Source organism: Hevea brasiliensis, chromosome 13 (assembly GCF_030052815.1).
Source record: "Hevea brasiliensis isolate MT/VB/25A 57/8 chromosome 13, ASM3005281v1, whole genome shotgun sequence".
NCBI lineage: Eukaryota > Viridiplantae > Streptophyta > Magnoliopsida > Malpighiales > Euphorbiaceae > Hevea > Hevea brasiliensis.
In genome coordinates this window covers 90,612,273-90,629,788 of record NC_079505.1, presented here as the reverse complement: position 1 = coordinate 90,629,788, position 17,516 = coordinate 90,612,273, and the positions used below count along the sequence as shown (strand labels likewise).

Sequence of the window (17,516 nt, the reverse complement as noted above, 5' to 3'; positions counted from 1 at the left end):
GGTTCAAATCGAACCGAATCGAATCGAACCGAATTAAATTATTAAAACTGAACTGTCAATTTTAGAAATCGAATCGAATCGAAATTAGTGAAAAATTGAATCAAATCGAACCGCTTTAATTCGGTTCTGTTCGGTTTAAATCGATCAGTTTGATTTTTGATTGATTTTTTAATTTAAACTTGATTTTCAAATTATTTGGTCTAATTTTAACTTTGGTTTGAACCTAATAATCATTAATCAATGAAATTAAATAATTAATATATATATAATTAAATATAATTCATAAATTTTCCATAAAAATAAATTAATTCAAAAATTGATTCGGTTCGATTTAATTTGATTTGACTATATAAATCACTATTCGGTTCGGTTCGATTTTTTCTCTTCAAAATCGAATCGAACCGAAATAACCGAAATTTTTATAAATTAAAATCGAATCAAACCGATTAACTTTTAAAACCGAACCGATTGAACCGAATTGAATCGGTTCGATTCGATTTTTCGGTTTGAACCATATTGTGCTCAGCCCTAATCACAACCAAGAATCCTCTAACTATTGCGAGGGGTGTAAACAAATCAACAATTAAAGCGCACGAGAATTTCATATGACAAAAACCACCCTAGTCAAGAACATTAGCATCCACTCCAGACAATAAATATGCTGCAAAGCACACAAGTATGAAATTACAAATAAAACGGAGGAGACTTTGAATAACAAGTTTCCTTGGCTCCATGCTTTTCCTTAAGTTGCTAGAGAAGCTTATGTCAGAAAGCTAGTCTTCATGCTTTAAGCAGTGGACCGTGGATCTTTTAGCCAGGCCCAACTTTAGGAATATCGTAATGCTCACTCATGTTCGCCAAATACTGGTTGAAATCTTGAATCCTATCACGATGAGATTTATTAGCTTCTTTGGCCATCCTGTGGAGATCAATCTTCTCTCTCTGCTCTATGTATCGTCTCTCTGCAGCTGTCAGATGATCATCGTAAAGAGCAGCCTTCCCTGCTTCGCTCAATTTGCCACTGTCGTTAGCTACATCCTCACCATTGACAGTTAACTCTTCTGTGTTTTGGCCTGCACCATATACCAAAATGAATGGCGATTCTATAGAGAGGAGGAAAAGAAGATTGTAACGAGGAAAATATCATCTGCTTGACCATTCTCAGTAATTTTTATTCAAATCCAGGAAAAAAATTTACAACCAGAAATCAAGTTTTAGAAAGAGGAAGACCAAAAATAAGCCTCTTCCACCAACGGGTTAAACCAAAAATTTGCCTCTAATCATGGCAATAACAGAAATTGGCAGCAAATTGGTCAGAATTTGTTACTAAAATTTTAGACATTATCATCACTTTCTTTCATAAGGCTAGATGAACTGACTAAGAAATAAAGCCGCTGCCACTTAGCAGTAGTGAGTTCAACGGATTTCTATGGCACCAAGTGCTATGAAGCAGCAATGTATGTGCGTTCAAACGGAGTGTAAGTGTTAATTGAGACACCAACAGTTTTCCCTCTTCTTCCCTTCCATCTCTTTACGCCTAGAGTCAAGCTCACAAGGGACAAATTTCATGGCGGTGGTTTTGTTCCCTGGCTTTAGAGACTAACATGACATTAAGAACATTGGCGGCTGCCGAATATAACACTCAAGATCTCTGAGCATGCTTTATACAGTAATTGAAGTAAAGAGCAAATATTGAAGAAATGAATTTGAAGTGCCAGACCAAATTAAATTAGACCAAGCAAAGGAGGATAGCAGACCTGCAGAAAGCTCGTTTTCCAAGACTTGAGAAACTTGATCATTGTGTTTCTTATGTTTCTTTTTCCTCTTCATTCCACCAGGCTTTACATTCAAGGCTTTTCCCTTAAGTTTCAGCTTCCCACCAACAACATTATCAAAAGCCGACATCTTAGCCCAATCAAGAAAGACTGCCAAGGAGAAAAATTGTAGAAAAATCACCTTCCCTTGATAAATTTATAGCCTTTCTCAATTAATACATCTCTTTATGCCTGATAATTCTTTTATTAATCCCTAAAAATCTAAAGGGACAATCCCACAACTCCATTGTTCTATATCATATCCTTACCCTAATTATTACGAACATGAAACAGCAATCAAAGCTAAAAACGCAAATTCTGCGATCCATATAAATCTTTAACAGTAATTTCATTTTATTACCAACAGAATATAAACCACCAAACGAGAAAATACAAATTAATACACGTTAACCCTAATATCGTATTCTTACCTGGAGCTGCGAATCCACTTCTCGAGTCTCTGAACGAAACTAGGAAGACAATTTTGGACGCAGATGAATGGATCTTCAATCCGACGAGATTACGACATAATTTTAACGGCAATACCAGGTGGGTCAGGACACATTTTGGTTAATATAAATAATATTATGGTCTATAATTTAATAAATTACAATAGTATTTTTTAATAAATAAATAGTTATAAAAAATTCTTTTAATATAATTTTTAAAAAATATATAAAAATCTGTTTTTATTTAAATCATTATTAAAATCATAAGATTTTGTATTGAAATTTTTAAATATAATTAATTATATTAAAAATAATAATTTTTTAATTAAATAATACTCCCTCCATTCCATGGATTAATTATTTAAAAAAAATATAAAAATAAAAAACTGCTTACAAATTTAATATGAATTTAAAACTATATATGAAAATAATATTTATTTAAGAAAATATTATTAGGAAATAAATTTTTTTATAAGTTAAATCAATAATTTTTTTATCAGAAAATACAGTCTTATTCTTTTAAAAATATAATTTTCAATTATATTTTTAAAATAACATAGCCATATATCTTTAGAAATACTATTTTTAATGACATTTTTAGAATCACATAACATATATTTTTAAAAATATTATTCCCAATATTATTTTCATAGTACATGATTAAAGGTGTACAATTATTTTTTTTTATTTTTTAATTTTATTCAATCATTTTTTCTTTAATGTGTAATATACATATATATACATATATATATATATATATTATATTTTATTCATTATATTTTAAATTTAATATATTTAAATATAAATTTAATAATATAATTTAAACATTTTTTAGAACATAATATAATTCAAACATAAAATTTATTAATTTAATATAAAGTTTAAATATAAAATATTATTTTGTTAATAAAATAAAATATCAAAATTTAATTGTTTTATATTGAAAATAGAATTGAGAGTATTTTGATATTTTTATTATAATTAATGATACATTAAATAGAAATTAAGCAAATAAATTAATCTATAGATAAAATAAAAAATGACAAATTAACTTATTTGATTTTTAAAATATAAAAACAAAATTATTAATTTTATGAAATTTAAAAAATTATATTATAATTTATCCTAAAAAAAACTTAAAACACACAAAAAATAAAATAAAATTCCTAATTTATCCATTAGGTAGAGTTCTTATAATATTATAATTGTTTTACTTTTGTATTTAATTTTAATTTTAAATAATTTTAAAATAGTAAAAAATCATTTTATTTAAATAAATTTAAAATATATTTTTATTGTGCACTCATTAAAAAAGGAAATAATTAAATTAAAATAATAAAAAAAACACAAATAAAAATAATAATTATATACTTTTAAAAAATTTTATCTTTTATTTTACATATTTTTAAAAATACTCTTATAGTGACTTTTTGAAAAATATTTAATTACGCACTTCTGAAATGTTATTGAAAATTATATTTTTAGAAGTATATAAATATATACTTTTTAAAATGTTATTAAAAATGATCAATGATATTTTTAAAAGCATTTGATTATATTTTCGAAAAAAAAAAAGTGGAATTGACTTGTTAAAAATACTCATTTTTAATAGTATTTTTTTAAATAAATATTATTTTTTTAAATAATTTCAAAATTACATTAAAGTTTTAAATATTTTTTATTTTTATATTTTCTTAATAATTAATCCCCGTTCCATTGTAATGTATAACTAAAAAAAATTGATCTATTTGTTATTTTAAAAATTAAAAAAATACTAATTATCTTTTTAATTTTATTGTATTCATCTCTTTTTAATATTTTTCTATGATATTATAAATACATTTTATTTAATTATTAATTTTTAATAAAAATAATATTATTTAATTATTTTTTTAAAAAGACGGAAAAAATATATTTTATATGTAAAATTATTTTTATATTAAAAAGGAAAATTAAAACCGATGTAAATGTGGCAGGCTGGACCGGGCTAACGGCTAGCCATGGACGATGAATGGGTCTAGCGTTTATTTATCATAATAACACGAGGTTCTTCCAAATCAACAGTGCTTTGAAGAAGTGGGTTCCAGCGGCACTTTCTCGTGTCAAAAGCGCATCGAATCAAAGCAAAGAAACCAAATAGTCGCAGGAATGGAGGGAATGATGCAAGGCCAATCTCAGCTCCAAAATCAACAACCACCACCGCAGATGCTGGTAGCGGAGAGGCTGAACCAGGCGGTGGTACAGCAGCTCAATTTGGAGTCCGTAAAAACTCGAGCTATCAGTCTCTTCAAAGCCATCTCCCGCATCCTTGAAGAATTCGATGCCCACGCTCGGTCGAATGCCACCCCCAAATGGTCACACCTCTTTTTTGTTCTTGTATTTTTGTTCTTAATCTTCTCTCTCTCTCTCTCTCTCTCTCTATATATATATATATAGATATATATATTCTGGAATTATTATTGGTGCTTAAGCTTGGAATGCTGTCCGGTTAAGTGGATTAAAATGTTGGAAATTTATACTTCGTTTGGTCATTGAGAAAGTGGAAGGAAAGTGAAAGGGGTTTGACTTTTATGACCGATGTCACGAAAAGAGAGTTTAGAAGAGATATATCCTTTGTCCTACTAATATACTTTGCTGTTGTGCATCAGGCAAGATATTTTGGGGCAATATTCTATGGTGAACCTTGAGCTTTTCAACATTGTGGACGAGATTAAGAAGGTTTCGAAGGCTTTTGTAGTGCATCCGAAGAATGTTAATGCAGAAAATGCTACAAGTATGTTTTCTTTTTGGCATGGTAGTTAGATACATACAGCTGACTATCTTTGAGAAATTAGAATTTTCTTTGTATACGGTTGATAATCTGCCCTTAGTTATCTCAATTGTGGTAATATGAGGTCAAGTTTTTCTCTGGTCCCTTTCTGGTGTTAAGTTTCTGCAGCACCAAAATATTTATTCATGCATATGAAGTTTCTTTATGTATCCATAAAGCTGCTTGCGAATCTGCATGCATTGCTTCTGGTGTTTAGAAGATTTTTATCTTTTCCAACTTACCTTCCCATTTCTTTTCCTTCTAGAAGATAATGATAAATCATAATTTAATGTGGAAATTGCATGCTTTTGGGATTCTGTGGAATCAGTTCTGCCTGTTATGCTATCCTCAAAACTATTGCCAGAGATGGAAATAGATGACAACTCCAAGAGAGAGCAATTGCTTCAGGGGTCGCATAGTTTGCCAATATCCTCACAAATCGAGAAGTTAAAGGTGAATTGAATTCTATTGGCCATCTACTGCATTATCCATGGAGTCCTTGCATTCAGGGATTTGACTTTCTAATATTACAGAATATAATTGATATGATTGCGGCAGCCTGTGAAAGTGCTGAAAAAGTATTAGCTGATACTCGCAAAGCCTATCAATTTGGTACTCGACAGGGGCCAACAATTCTTCCAACTTTAGACAAGAGTCAGGCTGCAAAAATTCAAGAACAAGAGAATTTACTTCGAGCTGCTGTAAATTTTGGTGAAGGTTAGGCTCTCAAATTTTAAAATTCATACACATGATTTATTTGATAATTTTTTTTCTTTGGTGAAGGGGTGGGAAGGGAATCGAAACTCAAACAGTTTGAAGCATCTATCTCTGTCATAATAATAACTTTATTCTGGTTGTTTCTGGGTATGATTGATTTGGTTCTCAAAACTAATTCCTTTAAGGGTCATTGTTGCAACATCTATAATTACAATTTAATTAATGGTAAGCATGTCAGTTACCTGTTCTAAACCGCCATTGCATGCAAGCTTGAATTTCCCAATTTTGTTGTAAAATTTTCCTTTCAGTTTTAATAGGCATTATTCAAAACTTAGAAGGATATGAAATATTAGTGTTGTAGTTATATTATTAAAAATCCAAATGTAGCACTAAATTGTGATAGTCTTGAATGTAAGTGTTTGACGTCACCCTTCTTGGATGTCTGTTTGTTGGTCCTTAGTTTTGATTGAAGCATTTAGGTTGTTTATACATTCTGGCTGAAATACTTGTCATCAATCATTTGTAAAAATGTCATATGGATGCAGGACTTAGGGTGACTGGAGACCAGAGGCAGATTACATCTGCACTTCCAATGCATCTGGCAGATGTGCTGATTGTGGGGGATGGAGCGCATAATTTTTCTGATTCTTCTGGTAATAATTAATCATGTCTTATACATCCATGGGTTAAGTACTCCGCATAATTTTTTATTTGAATGAAACATTAATGATGTCGAGGAATCTCACTAAACTCTATCCAACAGGGATGTACATGAAAAGCACTCCACCTCTGTCGTCAAATAGCATCAGTAATCAGGGACCTTTATTACAGGTTAGATTGTTGACTTCTTCTTGAAGAGAAGAGTTTCATTCTGAATTCTCTACATTTTTTTTTTTTATTGTATATGCAGCTATTCATTTGTGTATATGTGTGACTAGATATTTTAGTTTATTTCTGTATCTTCTGATTGAGCTGTGCTGAAGGTCACATGTTATCCTATCATTTTCACTAGGAAATTCATGGTTATTTGCATATAGTTTCTGTCCAAACTCCAAACTCAAGATGTGTGTTCGCTCATTTTGCTCATTTCCCATTTGTTTATAGAGCTCAAGACGCAGGGCTAATAATTAGTTATATATTATGAATGTAATAATTGAACATGGAATGCAGTCTTTTTCTTTGTAATGTGAATTGTTTATATTGCAAGTCATCAATCGTAAAATGTTTATGGTGAAGTAGGTAGAGCTTTGACTTTTTCCTTTTACTTACTGAGAATTCTTTTGATTTTCCATTTACATTGGATGACAAGTTCATTTGTGCTGCATTGTGCCAATCTTTGTCTTCTTATTTAACATCTGCAGCAGGCTTCAGGAACAACACTTATGGGAAGATCAGCTGCATCTCCCTCTGCTGCTACAGCTGCTACTTCTTTTGACAATACTACGACATCCCCACTACCATATGCCAACTCACCAAGGTCTGGTACAAACATGATGAACACTCCTTCTCCTCAGCAGCAAACCCAACAACAACAGCAGCAGCAGCAGCAACAGCAAAGGCAAAAAATGATGCAATTACCACATCAACAGCAATTCCTTGCTCAGCAACAATTCAGACAATCTTCAATGCAAGGACTGGGACAGGTATGGTTTTCTGACAGTTTTCAACTTTGGTATTGGAAATGCCCATAAAGTCAAGGCATTACACCTTTCTAACTGACCGAGGAACACTTTGTTTAGCTGTTTGTACTTCTTTTTCTCTTATAAATTATAACGGGTAATGTATTTGGCATTTAGCTCATGCAGCGTACTGGATAATAGGGGTGTGCAGTTTTCGGTTTAAACCGAAAAACCGAACCGAACCGATTAATTCAGTTCAATCGGTTCGGTTTTAAAATTTAATCGGTTCGGTGCGGTTCGGTTTATAATTTTGATAATTTCGGATTAATCGGTTCGGTTATTTTCATAAAAAAATCAAAAAAACCGAACAGAACCGAAATTATTAATATATATAGGAAATAAAAAAAACCGAACCAAATTGAATCGAACCGAACCGAAATCAAAGAAAACCGAACCGAACCTTAAGATTTTCGAGTTTTGATTTCTAATTTTTTTTGTTTTTATGTTTTTATTATTTAGATTTAATGTTAAAAATATGAAATTTTATAAATTTCGGTTTGATCGGTTTAAAATCGAACCGAACCGATATTTATCGGTTCGATTCGGTTCGATTTTCTCTTATCAATCGGTTCGGTTCGGTTTTTAAAATTTTTGATTTTCGATTTTCGGTTTTATCGGTTTGGTTCGGTTCGGAACCGAACCGACCGTTTGCACACCCCTACTGGATAACACAATCTTTAAGTTAATGCGTCTGTTTTTTAAAATTTTTGGAAGGCTTCGTTTCACTAGAAATCAATGTAGCTGAGAGTTTACACAGTTATTTGAAGTTTGTCAGGATAAATTAAGTTTTTATCCAAAATTATGATTTTCAACAATAATGAATGGCTTGATTTCAAAATAAATAGGAACTATCTTCAACAACTTTTTGAAATATAAGATCTTAATTTGTATGATGAGTACTTTCGTGAAGCCTTGTGTGCCTCCATCTTTGTATCTCACCATCATTTTGCCTAAATATTTTGAACTTTTTCATTTAAAACATTGAATTTTTAGCTAAAATTATACTAGAGCCAGGCAGTTCAATAATTTAAAAAAAAAAAATTGTGGAGGTATTAGGATTTTTGTTGAAGTGGTTAAACTTATATATGTGTAGTGATTTGGAGTAGACTATCAAACAGTACAGATAGATTTTTTTAAAAACTTAGCTCCACTTGATTGCTAATTCAGTTAACAGTTCTTTGAATTGTGTATTTCATATCCCCAACTTCTGTTGCAGTTAGCAGAAGTTATAATCTCAGTAAGTTTGCTGTAGCGTTTCTTTTCTTGTTTAATATCTGATTAAAAATTTTGCAGAACCAGCTGCCACAGCTGCATGATTTGCAGGGACAGAGTCAACAGAAATTTCAGCAGGTAACGTTGTAATTGCTATTCTTATAATCATCATTTATTTGGTTAACGTTGTTTTCTTGTTTATTTTTCCCTTATTGGAACCTAATAGCCTATGACATTGTATTTATGTGGCTTCTTTTTTTTTTTTTTTTAAAAAAAAGATAAGTTTTGATATTTTGTTAACATCTGTATGTATAAAGTTCTGGGGATTTTATGAGAGCATACAATTTGTTTTCCGTTTTTTATCATGTGAAGAAACAAACATATACATACAGGACACAATTGAACAAAATTAGTAGTATTTTGGGTATCTGTTCCTATATTGTTGGGCATCTCCACGATTGAAATATGAAATATAATTTTTTCTATAGGAGAAAATGTATGTGGCAGAAATTTTGGAGCTCATGGAATTCATGGATATACTGATCCATGAAATATACTTGTATGTATCATGAGTCATATGTTCAATATAATGAAATTGGTAATCAAGGTGTATTTCATGTCTTCACTATGTTACAATTGGATTAAGCCTTCTCAAAAATCTTTATTGCTGAAAACCAGCAAAACTGATGCTAGCAGAATCATGAGTTTAGTTTCCATTAGAGGCATTTTTCAATCTTCAAGAGTAGACATGTAGAGAAGTGCTTGCTCTTGGCGATTTACTCAATAAAGAAGAAATTTTGGGTCAGATTCACCGATACAAGGAGGAGGGTTGCAGTATGTGACAACCAGCGTAAAAATTTCGTCACACCTTATGATATGGATTCAAATGATATAAACGTTGGGACGTCCTCTACTTACAACACACTTCATCGGAGTCCGGGTGTAGTGAGAAATATTTAAGAATGTAGGGCGTTCACCGAAAGCGACGCGTAGTGTTAAATGAGTAAGGGTTAAATGAGTGTAGTGTTAAATGAGTAAGGGTTCTCACATCATGGACGGGTGTGGGTAAAGAAGTTAGTCCATAGGACAGATAGTGGAACAGAACACAAGATAGGTATAGAGAATAATAGAAGATATCATAGAAGGAGATCAATTAAGAAGGAACAGGATATGAGGAGAATTAGGGTTGGTACTTGGAATGTTGGATCACTTTTAGGAAAATTAATGAAGCTTATGGATACCTTGGAAATGAGAAGGGTGAATATTGCTTGCATTCAGGAGACTAAATGGGGAGGAGAGAGAAGCAAAGAAGTGGATAATTCAGGGTACAAACTGTGGTTTACCGGAAAGGAGAGGAACAAGAACGAAGTGGGCATAATCATAGACAGGATATTGAAAGATGTTGTAATAGCTGTGAAAAGAGTAGAAGATAGAATTATACTAGTAAAACTAGTACTAGAAGGAGAAACAATAAATGTAGTTAGTGCTTATGCCCCACAAATAGGACTAGTAGTGAAAGTAAACAAAGGTTTTGGGAAGATATGGATGATCTAATGCAAAGCATACCGAATGAAGAGAATGTTTTCATCGGTGGAGATTTGAATGGACATGTAGGAAGTGATAGGCAAGGTTATGAGAATGTTCATGGAGGTTTTGGTTTTGACAGCCGAAATGAGGAGGGAAAAAGTATCATGGATTTGGCTATGGCATACGACCTAATACTAGCAAATACCTACCTTATAAAAAGAGAGTCAAATTTAGTAACTTTTAAAAGTGGGCAACATAGAAGCCAAATTGACTTCCTTTTAACTAGGAAGACAAATAGAGCTCTATGCAATGATTGCAAGGTCATTCCAGGAGAGGCTTTAACAAATCAACATTGGTTAGTGGTCTTGGATGTCAAGTTTAAGAACAATTCAAGTAAGACTAGAAGAAATAGTGTAGCTCGAACAAAGTGGTGGGAGTTCAAAGAAGTAAAGCAAGTGAAGTTCAAAAATGAGCTTCTCGAGTCCGAGCATGGAAGCTGGATGTGGAGGCCAATGATATGTGGATACAGATGGCATCAAAGATTAGAGAAGTAGCTAGAAAGGTACTTGGAGAGTCTAGAGGACATGAACCACCCTCGAAAGAGAGATGGTGGTGGAATGAGGAAGTACAAAAGGCAGTGATGAGAAAGAGGGAATGGTATAAGAAATTACCTAAGTGTGATAACAATGAGGCATATGAACAGTACAAGATAGCAAAGAAAGAGATAAAAAAGACAGTTAGTCAAGCAAGAGCACAGTCCTTTGAAAAGTTATATGAGAAACTTGAAGCTAAAGAAGGGGAGAAAGATATTTATAGATTAGCAAGGAGGAGAGAAAAGAAATGTCAAGATCTCAATCAAGTTAGGTGCATTAACGATAAAGAAGGAAAAATATTGGTGAAAGTTGAGGACACTAAAGAAAAATGGAGAAATTATTTTGATGATTTCTTTAACAATAGTCAAATTGGTAATAACGTGAATATAGACTACAGAGCAATAGAAAAGAATGTGAATTATACTAGAAGTATTAGATCTGTAGAAGTAAAGGAAGCACTTAAGAGAATGAAAGTGGGTAAATCTTAAAAGAATGAAAGTGGGTAAAGCTTATGGGGCCGATGGAGTACCAATTGAAGTGTGGAAGTGTTTGGGAGATATGAGAGTGGCATGGTTAACTAAATTATTTAATAAGATTCTAAACTAAAAAAAAAATGCCTGATGAATGGAGGAGGAGTATTTTAGTATCTATTTTTAAAAATAAGGTAGACATACAGAGTTGCTTAAACTATAGGGGAATTACATGAGCCATACTATGAAGTTGTAGGAGAGAGTTGGGGAACATCGACTATGTCATGACACTTCTATCTCTCCCAATCAATTTGGCTTCATGCTCGGTCGTTCAACTATGGAAGCGATCTTTCTCATTAGAAGCTTGATGGAGAAATATAGATATGTGAAGAAAGATTTACAATTGATTTTTATCGATTTGGAAAAGACTTGTGATAGTGTTACAAAAGATGTCTTATGGAGAGTGTTAGAACAAAATAGGGTATCTATTAGGTACATACAAGTGTTTAAAGATATGTATAAAGGAGCAACTACGATTATGCACATAGTGGGAGGGGACACAAGAGATTTTTCTATCTCAATTGGATTACAGCAAGGTTCAGCTGTAAGCCCTTACCTTTTTACATTAGTTTTAGATGAATTGACGAAACATATACAAGAGAGTATCCCTTAGTGCATGATGTTTACAGATGATATAATTCTAATAGATGAGATGCGAGAAGGAATCAATAGAAAGTTAGAGCTTTGGAGAAGTGCTCTAGAGTCAAAGGGTTTTAAGTTAAGTAGAACGAAGACAGAATACATGCATTGTAAGTTCAGTGAAGGCCGAACTGGTGATAGGGAAGGAGTTAGTTTCGATGGAGTGGTATTGCCCTAAAGTAATCACTTTAAATATTTCGGCTCAATCCTTCAAGTAAATGGGGGATGCGAGGAGGATGCTAGTCATAGTATTAAAGCCGGATGGTTGAAGTAAAGAAGTATCATGGGAGTTTTATGTGATCGCAAGATTCCCAATAAGTTGAAAGGAAAATTTTACCGTACAGCCATACGACCGGCCATGTTATATGGTAGTGAGTGTTGGGCACTGAAGGAGTCGTATGTGTCTAAGATAAGAGTTGCGGAGATGAGAATGTTAAGATGGATGAGTGGTCATACTAGACTAGATAAAATTCGTAATGAGAGTATTAGAGAAAAGGTAGGAGTGGTGCCAATTGAGGATAAATTGAGAGAAGGGAGAATAAGATGATTTGGTTATGTGAAGCGTAGACATACGGAGGCATCAGTTAGATAAGTAGAGCACATTAGGTTAAATGATAGAAAGAAAAGAAGGGGTATACCTAAATTGACTTGGAGGAGAGTATTATAACATGACCTAGAAGTATTACACATTTTTGAGGATTTAACCTAAAATCGTTTAGAGTGGAGAAAAAGAATCCATATAGCCGATTCCAAATTATTGAGATAAAGACTTAGTTTAATTGAGTTGAGTTGAGTTGAGTATTCACCAATAAAAATTTACGATATTTATTTTTATACCATGACAATCTCAATCAAGTTAAGCTATGGGCACTTTGTTGATTAATGTAGGTAGGTGATCTGAAAGCTAAAGTAACCAACAGAGAACCCCCAAATTTTATTATTATTATTATTATTATTATTATTATTATTATTATTATTTTGGTGGAGAAGAGAGGGGGCGTGTTGGGGAGTGGGGTTGGCTATTGCTGCACTTTTCATCTGAATTAAATACTTAACCTGATACCTTATCTCAGTCTTGAATTATAGGACTGATTGATGTGTCCCTTTTATATTTTTTATCTTTTATTTTTGTAATAATTGTTTGGTTCAAATCAATTTCTCACCGGTTACATGGACAACATCAGATGCAATTTTCTCAGCCACTGGGACACCAGCAATTTCAGGGTAGGCAACTGCCCTCTGGATATGTTCAGCATGGCATGGGTCAAAACCCACTTAACCAAGGGAATCAGTTAAATCGCCATTTGAGCCAGTTTTCTGGTACTGCAAATAATGCACTGTTTAATGCTGCTCAGGGGGCACCAAATACCCAGATGGTCAGATATGTTCATTCACTCTTATAGTCTCATATGATCCATTTTGTGTCAGCTGTAATTGTTAGCAAATTTTCTCATGTTTCTGTTGTTAATTTTGATTAATATGGTCATGGTGGGTTGCCTCTATGAATTCCATATTTGTTCCATTATGCAACCTCTTCTTGTTATATTTATTAATGTTAGACATCAATCTCACTTTTTCTTGTTTCTAACACCTTCCTGCGTGTTTAGCTTTGGCCGCCATTAGGCCCCTTAACATTTTAAACCTGTATAAGGAAATTTTTCAAAAGAAAGTCATAAAAATTTATTAGTTCTGTAAAGAACGAGTGCATTTACTGAGGAGCTAACAATTTAAATTTATTCTCATTTTCTAGATTCCAAACATGTCGGCTACAATGTCGTCTCAACCACTTGTGCCACGAATGCAGGTATATGCTTTTCCAATTTTATCTTCCTTTTCTTTTTGGCAACTAACAAATAAGTGGGAGAAGGGGGTGGGAGGAGGGGAATTGGAGCTTATTAAGATGTCACTGCATTTTGTATTCACCAAGAACATATGAAAGATCTTGAACCGCCAGAATTTGACCCTGAGTCTCTGATAAATGAGAAGCAACTAGCAGTATGGTGGAATTTTTCTTTCACTGAATCCTGAATGGGAGATTTGGTTTATTGTGATATAGATGAACCCTAGAAAACTTATAATCTGCTTTTCCACCGTGGTTTAATATATTACTGTTTGTGTACCATACATTAGAGAGTTATCAATAACGTAACAACTTATTTTTACATGCTCAATATCTCATGCAGTTTGGATTAACTGGTAGCAATCCCCAGAGGAGTCATGCATCCCAAATTCTGAATGATCAAAGTATGAACTACGTCCTTTGTATTCCCTTTTGTTCACCTTGCTATGTTATTTGACTTTTATTTTGCACTTCTTATATTTTTTTTAATCTTTGATTTTTCCTTGATATCCTTTTCTCCCCTAATTTTTTTGGCCTCCTTCCTAATCACTAGCATGTGTGGCTGTAACTGCCTTTGTTTTGTAAGTTTTAAGTGGAGTGCTCTCAAGGCCATAAGCATTTGTCGGAAACAAATGTTTCAGGTATTTTGAGTGTTGGTGTATGGGGCTGAAATTCAGTTGGGGCTTTTGTTTGCAGTGTTTAATATGGGAGTGTCGAATCCTGGTAGTATGATGCCCATACAGCCACAGCAGCCTCAACAGCAGCAGCAACTTGGTTCTCAAGGTGCATTTGGTAATATGCCACCAAATGCACAAAATTTGGTGACACTTCAGAATGCATCACAAAATCATTCGAATTTCGTACAACAGAGGCAGCAGAATCAGCAGTAACTAAAATTCCATATTAATTTACACCCACACACACCACACAACAACCCCACCCCCTCTCTCGTCTTGCCCAGTTAGAATCACATTTAAGTACTAGCGATTATTAAGCATTACTGGTATTAGATTGAAATTATTCAGTATAGATAGGGCTATAACAATTCTCAGAATTGGTAAAAACATGTAAAATTAAATTTACATAAAATTTTCACTCTGCTCTTGTATTCTTCATTCTCTTGCAGAGCTGTAACATGCTGTGTGTACAGCGCCCTTTATTTCACATCATTTTTGTTACTCACTGTTTATTACATTCCATCTACGGTTAGTATACATTGTAATAGTCGTCAATATCCTGATGGCTATTGGTTGCCAACTTTAGTAGGTAATAATGTCCAATTAGATTCAGTTTTTCAATAATGGTCCAATTTTCACTGGCACGTAATAAGGCAACATATAATTCAAACAAATTGAAAATGAACTTCTGAATCATAAAGTTGCCAGATCAACTGCCACTTCTCTTTTCAATTCATTGATAGGGGACAAAAAGTGGTTTTAAGGCTGATATACATGATGGGATGATGGAAACTGTGAAAATTGCTGTTGTAAAAATTTTTTTTGTTACAATGGTTTGTTTCTGCCAATACATTTCTTTATCGAGTGGAATTTCATGACTTAAATGGAATGCACAAACTTGTTAGCAGAAATGAATGACTGAAAATCTCATGGGGAATGGATTGCTACTTCTGCATCTCTCTGGTCTTTTGATAATGAATTGGGACAGACTTGGAACAACAGTTGCAGCATTTCTGTAAAAACCATTCTAGCCTGCATTAAAGAGGGAAAAGGTGGAAGTTAGCTTTGTGGGGTAAAGTATACTTTAGTATCCTATACTTTGGTCTTTTTAATATTAAGTATTTTATTTTTTTACAATTAAGGATATAAATTTTAGCTCCATTTGCATCATAAAAACAAATTGTTAATGGTATTAAATGATGTTGATGTGGTGTTGATGTGGCATGATGACATAGAACTCATGTATAATGTGGTGCTAATGTAGCGTCATGTATGATGTGGCGTTGACGTCAACGCCATATTAGCAATTTTTATGCCATTATTTATTTTGTCATCTAAGTGCAAAAAAATGAAAATATATATCTTAAATTACAAAAAAAATAAAAGAAAAGTTAAGCCCTAATTGTAAAAAGCGCAAGAATTTTGAAAGTACATAGAAAAAGGAAAGAGAGAGATAATGAAAGAGGAATGGGAGAGAGATGGAGAGAAGGGGGAGGAGGGAGAGATATGGAGTGTAGGTAGAGATAGATGGAGAGAGAGAACAAAAGATATCCAGAGAGATAGAGTCAAAGACAGAATGACTCTTCCATACCTCTCTCACTGTGTCTACCTCTCTCTGCATTTGTCACACTGTTTAAAACTTTCACATTTTTAAACATACATGAAAAAATAAGGAAAGAGAGAGAAAGAGAAAGAGATAGAGAGAGAGAGAGAGAGAGAGAGAGAGGGGGGAGGGGGGAGAGGAAGAGATGAAGAGAGGGCATGAGATAATCAATTTGTCTCTATCTTTCTCTCCATGTCTTTCATTCTCTCTCTCCATTTATCTGTAAGTCCTCTCCATATCTCTCCCCCACCCCTCTCACTCTCCCATGCCTCTCTCTCTTCCTATTTCTCTCTCTCTCTCTTTCCATATTTTTTCATGTATGTTTGAACTTAGTTTTTTTTTTTTTTTTTTTTTTTAAATTTATGACATATACTTTTACTTACTTAAATGACAAAATAAATAATAGTATAAAAATTGATGACATGGAGTTAATGTCAGCATGTCATGTCATACATGGGTTTCACATCGTAATGCCATATCATATATAATGCTACATGTAATCTGTACTTGTGATGTAAATGGCGCTAAAATTTTTATTCTTAATTACAATAAAACCAATTACATGTTCTCATTACTAAAAAGTCCAAAGCATTGCCGTATGATAAAAACTGTAATCAGACCCACTGTTTCCTACTACATTATGCCCCTTTGACTAGTTGGCAAAGAAAAAGAAATTTTCTACCAGTCAAAAGATCAAATAAGCAAGTTCACAGGGTATGGTTTCATGGTGAATTTGAGCAATAAATAAAGATGTCGACAGCAAACGAATCAAGAAAAATGAATGGCAATGCAAAATACCATTATAGAAGAACGAATCAAAGTAAACTAACATAAGAAAATTTGATATGTACTTGTTTCTGTGAATTACGAGATGTTAGTGTTAATTAAAACTCGAATACTATATCACATAGAAAGATAGCTAGGAAGATGAATTGCTTACAAGTCCTGAAGGCATGAGCTCGTAGAATCCGTTTGATCAAGATGCGGAAGGTCCAATGAAAACGCAGACTTCACGTTTGTAGTAGTAGCTAATTTATTAGACAAAAGTGGGAGGTTTTCAGCAGATGTGTGGCTTGAAGGAGGCGGTGAAAAGGGTGGAGAAGGTGAAGGAGAAGGGGAGAAGGAGTACTTTTGGTTGCCAGGTCCTACACTAATGGGGAGGGGTGATGGAGGTGTCGGTGGAGATGAAGATGGAGAAACACTGACACACCCATTCCTCATGTCTTCCATGTGTTCCATTTCTCATGTCTTCCATTAAAAATGCCTCCTCGGAGAGATTTAGTTATTTGTGAGTTTATGTTTGAATTGTAGGTATTAAACCTAATAGTCTTGGGCCAAACTGTTAGTTGAAGCAGTAAACCTTGCCCGCCGCTCCCTACTTCCACCTCAACGAGATGGCCTTTCAGATACAAGGAGTATGAGATGAT

General features: G+C 33.3%; 3 protein-coding genes across 5 annotated transcripts; 1 reads left to right on the top strand and 2 right to left on the bottom strand.

Moving 5' to 3' along the window:
* Nucleotides 1-568: 568 nt before the first annotated feature.
* Nucleotides 569-2,402, bottom strand: LOC110665707 (uncharacterized). The gene is made up of 3 exons (XM_021825929.2): nt 2,246-2,402; nt 1,758-1,925; nt 569-1,073 (listed from the first exon to the last, which is right to left on the bottom strand). The coding sequence occupies exons 2-3, from the start codon at nt 1,903-1,905 to the stop codon at nt 811-813; spliced, it is 411 nt and encodes a 136-aa protein (XP_021681621.1). The 5' UTR covers nt 1,906-1,925; nt 2,246-2,402; the 3' UTR covers nt 569-810.
* Nucleotides 2,403-4,308: 1,906 nt separating this feature from the next.
* On the top strand, nt 4,309-14,987 carry LOC110665703 (mediator of RNA polymerase II transcription subunit 8-like). 3 transcript variants are annotated; one of them, XM_021825924.2, is made up of 12 exons: nt 4,309-4,617; nt 4,912-5,036; nt 5,401-5,525; nt 5,606-5,789; nt 6,335-6,442; nt 6,553-6,620; nt 7,154-7,432; nt 8,762-8,818; nt 13,154-13,345; nt 13,720-13,773; nt 14,153-14,213; nt 14,506-14,987. In XM_021825924.2, exons 1-12 carry the CDS (start codon nt 4,412-4,414, stop codon nt 14,697-14,699), a joined length of 1,653 nt encoding a protein of 550 aa, XP_021681616.2. In that variant the 5' UTR covers nt 4,309-4,411; the 3' UTR covers nt 14,700-14,987. The 3 variants fall into 3 exon arrangements, with proteins under 3 accessions (XP_021681616.2, XP_057988880.1, XP_021681617.2); XM_058132897.1 differs by having other exon boundaries at nt 7,151-7,432; nt 14,506-14,743; XM_021825925.2 differs by having other exon boundaries at nt 7,151-7,432; nt 14,451-14,562.
* Nucleotides 14,988-15,187: 200 nt separating this feature from the next.
* LOC110665704 (vegetative cell wall protein gp1) lies at nt 15,188-17,328 on the bottom strand. Its single transcript, XM_021825927.2, has 2 exons — nt 17,030-17,328; nt 15,188-15,518 (listed from the first exon to the last, which is right to left on the bottom strand). Exons 1-2 carry the CDS (start codon nt 17,326-17,328, stop codon nt 15,431-15,433), a joined length of 387 nt encoding a protein of 128 aa, XP_021681619.2. The 3' UTR covers nt 15,188-15,430.
* Nucleotides 17,329-17,516: the final 188 nt, after the last annotated feature.

Coding starts and splice junctions, on each gene's coding strand:
- LOC110665707 (XM_021825929.2), bottom strand. CDS start 1,905: ATGTCGGCTTTTGATAATGTTGTTGGTGGGAAGCTGAAACTTAAGGGA. Junction 1,074..1,757: donor GGAAAACGAGCTTTCTGCAG/GTCTGCTATCCT, acceptor TATATGGTGCAG/GCCAAAACACAGAAGAGTTA.
- LOC110665703 (XM_058132897.1), top strand. CDS start 4,412: ATGGAGGGAATGATGCAAGGCCAATCTCAGCTCCAAAATCAACAACCA. Junction 7,433..8,761: donor CAATGCAAGGACTGGGACAG/GTATGGTTTTCT, acceptor AAAATTTTGCAG/AACCAGCTGCCACAGCTGCA. Junction 13,346..13,719: donor GGGCACCAAATACCCAGATG/GTCAGATATGTT, acceptor CTCATTTTCTAG/ATTCCAAACATGTCGGCTAC.
- LOC110665704 (XM_021825927.2), bottom strand. CDS start 17,328: ATGGAACACATGGAAGACATGAGGAATGGGTGTGTCAGTGTTTCTCCA. Junction 15,519..17,029: donor AGCTCATGCCTTCAGGACTT/GTAAGCAATTCA, acceptor TCTTTAATGCAG/GCTAGAATGGTTTTTACAGA.